General features: G+C 37.9%; 1 protein-coding gene across 1 annotated transcript; it reads left to right on the plus strand.

Moving 5' to 3' along the window:
- The first annotated feature begins 39 nt into the window (after nucleotides 1-39).
- Nucleotides 40-7564, plus strand: ifi44b (interferon induced protein 44b). The gene is made up of 9 exons (XM_024801886.2): nucleotides 40-90; nucleotides 205-259; nucleotides 744-788; nucleotides 918-951; nucleotides 3541-3733; nucleotides 3971-4120; nucleotides 4307-4478; nucleotides 6187-6287; nucleotides 6492-7564. The coding sequence occupies exons 2-9, from the start codon at nucleotides 223-225 to the stop codon at nucleotides 6693-6695; spliced, it is 936 nt and encodes a 311-aa protein (XP_024657654.2). The 5' UTR covers nucleotides 40-90; nucleotides 205-222; the 3' UTR covers nucleotides 6696-7564.
- The last annotated feature ends 5447 nt before the right edge of the window (nucleotides 7565-13011 follow it).

A 13011-nucleotide genomic window follows, 5' to 3' on the forward strand; every position in this document is an offset into this window, starting at 1 on the left:
AAAAAAAAAAAAAAAAGAGTCATACTCAGTCTACTTCAGTGGAGGCAACACCAGAGAACCACTACCTTTACGACACAATTGGATATTCAGGTATGCTAACTTTGTCTAATCATTTCAATACGGTAGGAAAAACAATGATTAAACGCAATTGGTATATAGTCCAATATCCTGGTATATATTCCCAACTACCTGTTTTATTCACAGATAGTCGGTGCAAAAAACATGAGCTTCTTTAGGAAAATTATCAAATCTATGTTTGGTAAGCAGTTTTTTTTTTAATGTAACATGTTTATGGCTTACATATTTGTGGTGATTTACTTGTTTGTTTGCAGCTCTGCTTTAATAAGTTCATAAATTTTGTTTTCTTTCTTTTTTTTTCCTTTCTTTTTTTTAAATTTTGCTCTCAGTGTGTTTTCTTGCATGTCAAGCTCTTTGGGCTTTTTCATATAATATTACTCTTTACAAATAAAACTTGCCTGACTGAAATACTGAATAGTTTTTTGAGGTGTGTACACCAAAGCTGCTAAAAAAGAAAATCCTGGATTCTCATCTTAACTTGATCTTGATCAGTCATTGAATTTTGCAAAGTGATTTTATAATGGAAAAAACCGATGATGTACTTTTAATCTGAACATCGCAAATGATAACATTTCATTTAACATAAGGGAGTAAATTATATAAGTAACATTGAATATGGAAAAGTGTTGTCAACATGTTGCTAGAATGTCATAATTTAATTGCAGGTACTCCCCCTTCACCTCCCCCTTCACCTCCTCCTTCACCTCCCCGTAAGAAATTTAAAATTTAATATAAAATTCTTTAAACTTTAAGATTAAACCAACACATAACGATGTATAATGAATTTAAAACAATTTCCTTCTCGTGTGATCCACACAATTAACATGTTCATTTTACAGTTTTACGGGAAGAAGAAAGGAAAATACCATGGAAGTGAGTATTATGGGCGTGGTTTATTCTTTGTATTCTAGAACTTAAATGTGAGTTATGTTTTTAACACATGTTTGCCATTTGATGTCAGTCTCAGACCGGATTATATAATGTGTAAATGTATCAGTAGAGAGATTCAAACCTCCAGCAGCTGTATTGCTGGCAATGAATCATGGTGCTGAGAGTGCACTGAGTGCTGAAATAAAGGTATTACATTAGGAATTCACAGGATTAGTTATTTTCTGCTGTTGCTTCTACCTTGCCTCTTGGTGTTATACTTCTTATAATCTTTATAGATCATCATCGCATTTTCCTCTTATGTCTCTGACAATCAGGCCAATGAGTTACATGATACGTCAAAGCAAACTTTTATTTAACAAAATCACATGCCTTGTCTTTCTAGTTTATTTTGTATTCCTTGGGTTAGTTAGTTTCCCTCATGTCCAGCAATAAAGCTGGTTTTAGTTCACTTTTCATCTCCAACAGTCTCCATTCGCGTTCTACATTCCTGCCTGCCACACACAGATCCTGCCAGACACATACAAACAAAGAATCTATAACAGACTAGTTTGGACAAGTGAGGAGGAAATTCCTGGAAGCCAGAAGAAAATGAAAGCATGCTTAAAGGGCTGTGCGATATGACCAAAATCTCATATCCTGATATAAGAATTCTGTCGTCCCGGTAACGATATAAATCACAAAAATGTAACATTTTCTGTAAATTCTGTGAATTACAGCTTGTCTTGCGGGAAGTGTTTCCAGCTGCGCATCATGTAGCTGGAGTCGAGTGTTTTAACTGATGCATGAAACGATACATTTTTAGACATAAGTTGTAACGGCCGCCGTTTTCTTTGTGAGTATTTATTACACGGCGTGCTGCGGGGAAAGCCTGTTCTAACATTTGAGCCTGGTGGCTCTTTTTTACTTTTCATCCGTAAATAATGTGCTCTTTCACGTGATTCGGTTTATTTTGAAAAGTCTCAGCAGGATCTTGAGCTTTATTGTGAAAGGTTTATGTGGAACATAAACAAGCAGACGCAATGCTGTTTATGTTGGCGCTTGTCCATCCATATATATATATATATATATATATATATATATATATATATATATATATATATATATATATATATATATATATATATATATATAAATAAAAGAAGTCATACTCAATCTCCATCAGTGGAGGCAACATCAGAGAACCACTTCCTTTACGGCTCAACTCTGGTATGCTAGCAACAAGGTGACTTGAATTTGGCTAGCTTTGCTGATGCTTTAGCAGTTGTGAGAAATGTAAAGACATTCACAGATGGGGATTATACCAAAAAATTTGTGCTTGATGTTGCCAATGAACTTCTTGATGACTTTTCGGATAAAGACAAGATAATCAAACAAATAAAAGACATTCCTCTGTTTGCAAGAACTGTTCACAATTAATGGCAAATCAAATGGCAAAACACAAGTGAAGGACATAAATGCATCCCTTCTTTTCTCTTGATTTGCATGAGTCAACAGACGTAAGCCATTTATCTCAGTTCAGCGTGATTGCAAGGTATGTTGTTGGTGTCACACTAGGTGAGGAAAGCCTTGCTGTTTTGCCTATGAAAGGGACAACAAGAGGGGAGGATTTATTCAAGTCTTTCACTGAGCTCACCAAAGAAAAGAATTACTGATGAGTAAACGTATTTTGGTCTGTACTGATGGTGCTCTGTGCATGGTGGGGAAAAACAGAGGATTCGTAGCGCTTCTTCGTGAACATGAAAAGAGAGCCATCCTAAGGAGGCACTTTTTCTCAGACGTGTGGCAAGCAGCTTGGTGAGGTGATGTCGCTGGTCATTCAGGTGGTCATCTTTATTGGTGCCCGAGGTTTAAATGAACGCCAGTTTAAAACACTGCTGAATAAAGTTGGGAATAATTATCTTGGTGTTCTTCTGCACAGCAATGTGCATTGGTTGTCAAGTGCTCAGCTGTTTCACCTCTTGTCTGAGCAAAATCCGGACTTTTCTTGAAATGAAAAATGTTGAGCATCATGAGTTAGCTAACACTGAGAGGCGCCTTAAGTTCTACTATCTTGTGGACATGACTGAACATGTGAAAATGCAAGGCATTGGAAATACAGTCTTATCCCTTCAACAAGCAGTGTTTGCGTTTGAATCAAGCTAGAACTCTTTGTCAACGACATTGAAACAGGTCGTTTACTACACTTTGAAAAACTGGGAGAGTTTAAAGATGCATTGGAGATGGTCTGTTAAAATGCCATCTGCCTGTCTAAGGATGGTCTGTTCTAGTAGTTCTTGAGTGTTTATAGGAGCTGCCATGCCCATAATCCTCCCTGCTTTCTTATCAAAGTTGAAATCTGATCTTTTGCTTTTACAGTTAAATTACCTTACCTCAGGATAACAATCAGGCAGAAAGTGATAACCACCATCATGAAGCTACATTTGTGTGACTCTGGTTTTTAGCATTATTAAGCCAGCCAATGTACCCCTCAAGTGTTTTGTTTGCTTATTGTGTTATTTTGTGTGCGTTCATGCCACTGTTGTGTAAATTTTATGTGCATACTCAATCATATTTAATTTTCTTATTGACCAGTGAAAGAGAGCGAGACCTGCAGCTTGTCAGAGATTACAAGCCTCACAAAGATGTTGAGCATCTCAGAATTCTGCTTTATGGACCACCAGCTGCTGGAAAGTCCAGCTTCATCAACTCTGTCGACAGTACTTTAAGAGGCAAAATCACAGCTCGAGCTTTGGCAGCAAATGCCTCCGAAAGTTTCACCATTGCAGTATGTATAAGGATGTATCTATTCTTATCATAGTCACTGTTAGAGGGTTACAAAAAACACATTTCCTACAAGGCTTTCTAGGACTACAGGAGGGCACTGCAGCGGTAACTGCTTTGTAGAAATTGAACTAGAAAAGTAGGATAGAATAGTGTAAACTATTCTGGAAATACCAAATTGTTTAGGTTCTTTAATATCTGGCACTGATATAACAACACTATATTTTTTTTTTATTTATAGTACAGGACATATAAAATTCAGAAAGGAAATCCAGACACCTTTTACCCTTTTGTCTTCAATGACACCATGGGGCTTCAGTCCAGTGACCAAGGAATTCGCGTGGAAGACATCAAACTTGCCATCAGTGGACATGTCAAAGAAGATTACAGGGTATGATGTTTTCTTTCAGATGCTTGTACACAGTCTGTGATACAGAAATTGTATCATGCAAAAAAGTTTCAGTGATTTTGCTTTTTTTTTCCCCAGTTCAAACCCACATCTCTCTTGCATGAATCGGATCCTAACTGCAACAGTTCTTCTGTTTTCAGTCATTTTGCTCTTGCATTTTTTTTCCAGTTCAATCCCAAATGCCCCTTGCCTGAAACAGATCCTAACTACAGAGGCTCCTCCACTTTTGATGACAAAGTCCACATTCTGGTTCTTGTCATTTGTGCTAACACAGTGGACTTAATTGGTGATGCCACTTGGAGAAAGATGAACGATATCAGAGCAGCAGCTCGTGACAAACGTGAGAGCAGATGTTGTTCTACAAGCATACAGTGGGGCAAAAAGGTATTTAGTCAGCCACCGATTGTGCAAGTTCCCCCACCTAAAATGATGACAGAGGTCAGTAATTTGCACCAGAGGTACACTTCAACTGTGAGAGACAGAATGTGAAAAAAAAAAATCCATGAATTCACATGGTAGGATTTGTAAAGAATTTATTCGTAAATCAGGGTGGAAAATAAGTATTTGGTCAATAACAAAAATACAACTCAATACTTTGTAACATAACCTTTGTTGGCAATAACAGAGGTCAAACGTTTACTATAGGTCTTTACCAGGTTTGCACACACAGTAGCTGGTATTTTGGCCCATTCCTCCATGCAGATCTTCTCGAGAGCAGTGATGTTTTGGGGCTGTCGTCGAGCAACACGGACTTTCAACTCCCGCCACAGATTTTCTATGGGGTTGAGGTCTGGAGACTGGCTAGGCCACTCCAGGACTTTCAAATGCTTCTTACGGAGCCACTCCTTTGTTGCCCGGGCGGTGTGTTTTGGATCATTGTCATGTTGGAAGACCCAGCCTCGTTTCATCTTCAAAGTTCTCACTGATGGAAGGAGGTTTTGGCTCAAAATCTCACGATACATGGCCCCATTCATTCTGTCCTTAACACGGATCAGTCGTCCTGTCCCCTTGGCAGAAAAACAGCCCCATAGCATGATGTTTCCACCCCCATGCTTCACAGTAGGTATGGTGTTCTTGGGATGCAACTCAGTATTCTTCTTCCTCCAAACACGACGAGTTGAGTTTATACCAAAAAGTTCTACTTTGGTTTCATCTGACCACATGACATTCTCCCAATCCTCTGCTGTATCATCCATGTGCTCTCTGGCAAACTTCAGACGGGCCTGGACATGCACTGGCTTCAGCAGCGGAACACGTCTGGCACTGCGGGATTTGATTCCCTGCCGTTGTAGTGTGTTACTGATGGTGACCTTTGTTACTTTGGTCCCAGCTCTCTGCAGGTCATTCACCAGGTCCCCCCGTGTGGTTCTGGGATCTTTGCTCACCGTTCTCATGATCATTGTGACCCCACGGGATGAGATCTTGCGTGGAGCCCCAGATCGTGGGAGATTATCAGTGGTCTTGTATGTCTTCCATGTTCTGATGATTGCTCCCACAGTTGATTTTTTCACACCAAGCTGCTTGCCTATTGTAGATTCACTCTTCCCAGTCTGGTGCAGGTCTACAATACTTTTCCTGGTGTCCTTCGAAAGCTCTTTGGTCTTGGCCATGGCGGAGTTTGGAGTCTGACTGTTTGAGGCTGTGGACAGGTGTCTTTTATACAGATGATGAGTTCAAACAGGTGCCATTCATACAGGTAACGAGTGGGGGACAGAAAAGCTTCTTACAGAAGATGTTACAGGTCTGTGAGAGCCAGAGATTTTCCATGTTTGAGGTGACCAAATACTTATTTTCCACCCTAATTTACGAATAAATTCTTTACAAATCCTACCATGTGAATTCATGGATTTTTTTTTCCACATTCTGTCTCTCACAGTTGAAGTGTACCTCTGGTGCAAATTACTGACCTCTGTCATCATTTTAAGTGGGGGAACTTGCACAATCGGTGGCTGACTAAATACTTTTTTGCCCCACTGTATATGATGTCACAATTTCATATACTAGAAAAACATGAGATAAAATGATTGCATTGGTTTCTGTATTGGCAGAGATCCCACAAATAGCCATTCTGACACAAATTGATGAAGCTTGTCCTGAAGTCAAAAAAGACATAAAGAACGCCTACAGGAGCAAGCACTTGAAAAAGCTGGTATGTTCACAGAAGTAACGTTCATGAGTTTGTAGACAGTTTACACATGAATGTAACATCTATAATTCAGCTGTACATTTCAGTATATTTGTACAGAAACCTCAGCTGGAATCAGTACAAATAATTCAATAAGTAATTTAGAATTATATCACTAGTGCAACAATATAGTTTCAGTTTTTAAAAATTTAATATTGTTTAACTTAGATGGAAACAGTGAACGTGAACCTGGGACTTCCACTGAACTGCATCTTCCTTGTGAAGAACTACCACAAAGAAATCGAGACAGATGACGGTGTGGATTCACTGATACTGAGTATACTGAAAAAGATCATTGACTATGGAGAGGACTACCTGAATGACCAGAATAATCGTAACCTGTCACCAATGTGTGAGGGGGGCAGAAAATGAAAATGTTCAGTTACTCTTCAGGTGATTTTGCTTTGCTATTGCTGCAATCATAGTCATAGTAGTCATAGCAATCATAATCACACAAAAAGTTACTTTCATCAGAAACTTTAACCTACTGAATTTTATCTTGTTCTTACTTTCTGTAACTTTTTTCTTTCTCAAATTAAATCCAAATAAACTTCAAGTTGTTTATCTTAAGAAAATCAATAAATGTACTTTTTGTTATTTATTGTACAGTCAAAATGGTAACTGCAGCAATGATGACAGATATATGCCTGTAACCTGTTGATCAAAAGCTAAAAATGTTACGGTTCTGGGGGTCAGTTTGACCCAGCATTTTGAGTTTCTTTGTTTTACGTTTATTTTGCCATTATGGATTGGTTTTTAATACTCTTGTGCTTTGTTGATTATTATTATGTGGATGCAGTAGGCATCCACACTATTGAGTTCCTGTTTCTTTATTGTGTGAATGCCTCACAGGCATCAGATATTGAACCCAGGCCACCTTGAGACCAGGGCCTGGGCTCGAATCTGGCTCATGGAAACACAGTTCAACTTTGTTTCAACTCTTTTCAGTATAAATATCAGCATCTTTACCCCTTTTCAGCAGAAGTTTTGGCTTTTCACCTCTTTTCAGCAAAAAATTCTGCTTCTTCAACTGTTTTCACCATAATTTTCAGTTTCTTCACCTCCTTTCATCATATAATTGCTACAACTATGTGCCTCACAGGCATTCACACTGTTGAGATCCTGTTTCTCTTTATTCTTTATTTTTCTTTTTCTAGTTTCTTCTGTACGTTTTTTGCCGCTTAACCCTTTAAGACCTACCATAGAACCAAGTTCGCCAGAGCTTATATTATATTTTTACATGCTGTAGTGCCAATTCTGGGAGCATTTCAAGTTGATATACATCAATACAACCATTAGTCCAAATTTTAATAATATGTCTGCATTAAGTGCATAGTAATTACATAAATTGCAAAAAAGTGCAATAAACTACAAAAAATTGAAAATCGTTTTTGTTTTTTTAACATATATTTCTAATTAGAGAAATTTAAGAGGCTTATCCCTCAAAACTGTAAATACAAAAGAAGTTGCACAAAATAGTTTCCCACCACAGGAATTTTTTTAAAGTGTTTTCTTAGTTTTATTTTTGAAATACACCAATTTTTATATACTGCAGGAAAAACGAAAATAAATATTATACTGCAAATTTGCAAAAAAAACCTGCATATGCATCAAAATAAACTATTTCCAGCAGTGCAATATGAGTCCTAAGCATCCCAGAAACGACACAGAAAGTCATAAAGTCAAAGATAACTTTTAAAAACACCAGTATAGGCTCATAAGGCCCTCATGGTAAAAAAAAACTACATTTCCGCAAAATGACGTCACTTCCGGTTTCGGGCAGGACATGGAGGACACGTGATACTTCACGCTGATGGACGTAGGAAGTGTTACGAACAGCTGATCGGATCGGCAAAGCGTGTTTCTGGAATATTATGTTTTTCTTGCTGCAAGTGCTTTTTATGCAGTTTTTGCAAAGCCATATGTTGAAGGAAACTGTGACTTAGGACAAGCTGATGGCATAAGATGTAAGTACAACTCCTCCGGTTTCATATGCAAAAAAAATGATTGCGCTGGCTTACGTGGTTGCAGAGCTACCGGGATTTAAAAATAGTTACGCAAAACAGAGCGTACCCCTTTAAAGGGTTTACTAGTCCCTCAGTCCCTCACATGAGAATGTGGGCCCTACAGATCTAACCTTTAACTACAATTTTTGTGTGAAGGAAACCATGTTTACAGGCTATGTGTTGGTGATGCAATTAAACCGGGCTGTTGGGAAAATGTTGAATATTACTGTGAGCCTGTGTATTCAATATGAAACACATCCTGTGTTAAAATCAGTATCACTCCTTTCACAGAAAAGAAGGATTGACCACATGATTTACAGCAGCACCTCTGGAATCTGTTGATCCAGGCCTGACCTAATGTGTTGTTTTTCTCTAAGAGTGCTTGTGAAGGATTCAGCACGGACAGACAAGTGACATTAGAGCACACGTGCAGTGATTAAAGGACATTTTTAATGTTGGGCTCATTATCTGACTACTATTAAGCTCATAGTGATGACATGAGTAAGTGACATAAATTAAGGAAAGTCACTGATTCCAGTATTTTGGAATAAACGCATGGGATGATACATGATTTGCGGCAAATTATAGCAATAGTAGTGCGTTGAATGACTTGGAAAAAAAAAAAGAAACTGCATATAATGCTTGTCTCTGTAGTGCTGAATACTTTATGATCTACAGTTGTTTGCAATTGTGAAGTTTGATTTACCTTAAACATTTGTCTTCTAGGATACAGGCTCCAATACAGGAGCTGGGAGTTGAACAACTTAAAGGTGAAAATCACTGGCTAAAGTTTTTCTTATGACAGGATTGCAGGCTTGGAGTAAAGCTGCTCTGAGGGACAAGCCCTGCGAATCTTTAAGAGAGAATGTGCAACTTTCTTGTGTATGTCTAACTGTGTGAAACTGACACATGGCAAGGGCCATGTGGCAAAAGAGGGTTTTCTGGGGAGGTGTCATTGTTTAAATTACTGGTGGAATGAGGTGAAATGATGGAAGAAGAGACTGAGATGCAGATGCAGACTAACGGTGTGTTCACACCGAACGCGATAGATGCCAACAGAGCGTCAGGTTTATATGTAAAGTCAATGGAAAAGCGAGATGACACGCGATTGCGGCTCCCGCAAAAATTCAGAAGCAGATTTGCGTCACAAAAATGCCAAAACGCGTGAAACGCGCGTCAGTGTACCGCGTCTGCCGCGTTTGACTCGCGAAAAAAACCACGCACGTGAGTTTTTGTGTTGCATTTTGTGCATACGCGCGTTTCGCGTCTACCGCTCAAGTTGGAAAAATCTGAACTCCATCGTCAAATCGCACCGCAACAACCAATCAGGAGCCTGGTGACGTGGCTCTGACCTACAGTGGGGCAAAAAAGTATTTAGTCAGCCACCGATTGTGCAAGTTCCCCCCCCTAAAATGATGACAGAGGTCAGTAATTTGTACGAGAGGTACACTTCAACTGTGAGAGACAGAATGTGAAAAAAAAAATCCATAGTAGTTCCGTAGTTTGTGTTTATCTATAAATTTGTCAAGTCTATTAATGAAACCTTTTTCCAGTGTTTTTTAAAATTGTGAAAGTAGAGAAACAGGCCCGTAATTTGTGAATTGGTGTCTAGCTCACTTTTTAAACAGTGGTATTACTTTAGCTGTTTTCATTTGTGTTGGGAATGCACCAGTTTGTAAAGACAAATTGAAAATGTATGTTAAGGGTTTAGAGATGCCATCGATCACTTTCTTAACAATTTCCATATAAATGTCATCAAAGTCTGTAGAATTTTTGTTTTGTGATTTCCCAACATATCAATGATTTCCTTTTCTTCTACCACCGTTTTGAGTGGTTGGATTTAAACTATTAAAATTTTATGAATTATCACAAGTCTAGAAGACTTTTGTATACTAATGCTTATGATTTCAACTGTCAAAACTGGAATGAATTTCATGTTGGTTATGTGTCTCCTCAGACAATCCCACCTTATGTTAATAAATGTAATTCTTGCACGGCACAGACTTTTAAACCTTTGAAGGGTAAGTAGTAAAAACTGAAGTGGGCAATATTTAATGTCAAAGCACAGTAACACAAAGAAAAAGCTCTGTGGAGTATCTAAATGAATCAGTTAGAAATAAAGACCTGAAATAAGTTTCTATGTGAGCCTCTTAAAATCAGCTGACTCTCTTTCTTTAAGTCATGAAAATATAACATCACAACAATGTGACTTGTAGGTAAACTGTGTGACTGACTGTAATGTAGATGTCCAAGCCTAATATGCAAAACGTCAGCTGTACTTAGTGGATAGTTTTAAATAATATGTGCTTGATGTTAAATGAGTGCATGTGGATTATTATCTGTGGCTTAGCTACACTGATAACACTTGTTGGCTTTAAAGGAAGGGGACAAAGGTGAGTGATAGCATTTTTAAATAAAGTCTTTGAGTTTGATTATATTATTTTTATTTTAAAAAGATAATCTTAGTCAGTCTAATTAGTAATTATTATTCAACACAGTACTGCAGAATATGAGTTGAACCATCCCTCATTCTTTAAATTTCAGCTTTCTTCTTTTCCGTCGTCAGACAGAATGTTTTACATTTATAGTTCTCCAAATACTTCGAGGGTTTTGGAAAGACTTTCAAAGTTTCTTTTTTATTTAGACACTGGTGGCTTTTTCATTTACTTCTGACTATTTCCTGTACCTGACAAATAAAATAAAGTCAGGTGAGTAATATCACCTTTATCAAACCCCTTTTGCAAAGGGACACACTTTTGTTATTACAGAACTTCTGTAATAAAGGGTTTACACTCACTCCTCCTGTGTATCTAGCTATACGTCCCTGAGTTTGAGCACCTGAAAGGAAGGAGAACGGAGCAGTCGAGCAAGATTATTTTCTGGACATTTAGCTTCTATAGATGAAGGAAAAATAAATTGACTTGTTAGTGTGTAATAAACTAGTTATCTGATTGAATTAATCATGGATAAATATGCTGGGATAAAACTAATGTTAGTAAAACTCAGTCTAGGAAACCTTTTTCTTAAAGTAAGAGACCACCAGCATAAAAAAAAAACAAAAACAGGCACATAATAAACCTGCACCTTAAAACATATTGTACAACATGCATGCATTGCATACTCTAAATGTTGGATCTGCAGTTTGCACCATTATGAGATTTTGTGTTAAACACAGCTCCACACCTGGAGGTGCTAAATCATAAAACAGTATGTGACAGATTAAAATTAGGGGTCATTAGTGGTTTTGAAACATGCAAAGAACTCGCTCTTTCATTTATTTTACATATATTCCTCACACAACTATTCATCAACATGTGTTCTAATGAGACACTAGCTTGAGACAGTCTGGACAAAAAGCACAGTGACACGTCCTCCTTTATTAAGAAGAAATAAGGAAAATACACATAAGGTTTAACTAAAAAAAACAAGAATGTTTTACTGTTTTAAAACAAAGCATCGCGAAGGCCCACGGTGGGTGTTGACGCGATGTGATTTCTGCCCAGTGCTCTGAATGTCAAAGTGAAGAAATTCAATGAAGCGCGGGTAAACGGCGGGAGTAACTATGACTCTCTTAAAAGGGAAACATTTTCAGAAAGTAACCGTTTCTACAAGAAAGTGTGGACTTCAGCTAAAACCAAAGCCTAAGATTAGCCCTAACTTGAGTTGCCATGGATGTTAAATGCTTAATTATACCGACTAATTTCTTCATTGTTATTAATATGATTGTAATTCTTATATTTAAAGAAATGTCTCTTAACTTATGCCAATGATGAGCAATTTTGCTTCTGTAATTATACCATTTTTAACTATTGACCATTCATGATTTCTTCAAATTAGCTTAGTATTTGCTTTGTTATATTATATTCAAAAAATGTCAAGTTCCCAAACCATTGGAGAGTTCTGGTAATGCTCTCATAGCTACAGAGACATTTGATGGTATGGTAACTTAAAGCCTGTGAAATTCTATAAGACTTAAAGCCAATGATTTGTATTTTTAAAAAAGTCCAAAGTATGTGTCAGTAAATATAGCATTTGGACATCCACATAACTTTATTAAAGAATTCACCAATATATTCTTTGACCTTCATATTTCATAATAGCTGAAAATTTACTAGAATTGCTTCAAGGCAGACCGAAAGTCTTCTTCCACGACTTCATTCAATTGTTGGCTTCAGTTATGGCCAGAGCCACTCTCCAGTTGGCCTGCCAGTACCTGTCAGCTATCTCCAGAGTCCTACAAGCTGACCAAGCCCAGGAGCACTCCTTTTGGCTTTTGTCACCACCATCTGGTTCAGAGATTAAACACATGACAAAAGAAACCAATCACAATGGCACCACAGCTCTGTGCAGCCTACGGTGTCCTAGTGCCACATTAACACCCTTATGATGTTTGTTATGGAATCGGCACAGAAGTTCAATAACAGAACAACACTCAGTTTCAGTTCTGGCAGACCATTCCTCCTGATCAGCTTCTCCAGGTCTCATTGCCCTTTGACTGTGGCACTCAGGGGTGGAAGCCTTGGGAATCCAAGCCCCCTCATTTTGCTTTTCTGGTAAATTGGGCTGTGAAGTTTTAAAATGAACTGCAAACGCTTGGTGAGTGTCTTTTGCAGTGGGTTTAATAACACATTGCAATATGGAGAAACACTCTGGTCAAACACCAAAGTAGTCTCTGAAGATGG

Source organism: Maylandia zebra, linkage group LG3, assembly GCF_041146795.1.
Source record: "Maylandia zebra isolate NMK-2024a linkage group LG3, Mzebra_GT3a, whole genome shotgun sequence".
Lineage (NCBI taxonomy): Eukaryota > Metazoa > Chordata > Actinopteri > Cichliformes > Cichlidae > Maylandia > Maylandia zebra.

Coding starts and splice junctions, on each gene's coding strand:
- ifi44b (XM_024801886.2), top strand. CDS start 223: ATGAGCTTCTTTAGGAAAATTATCAAATCTATGTTTG. Junction 4,479..6,186: donor AGCAGCAGCTCGTGACAAAC/GTGAGAGCAGAT, acceptor CTGTATTGGCAG/AGATCCCACAAATAGCCATT. Junction 6,288..6,491: donor GCAAGCACTTGAAAAAGCTG/GTATGTTCACAG, acceptor TGTTTAACTTAG/ATGGAAACAGTGAACGTGAA.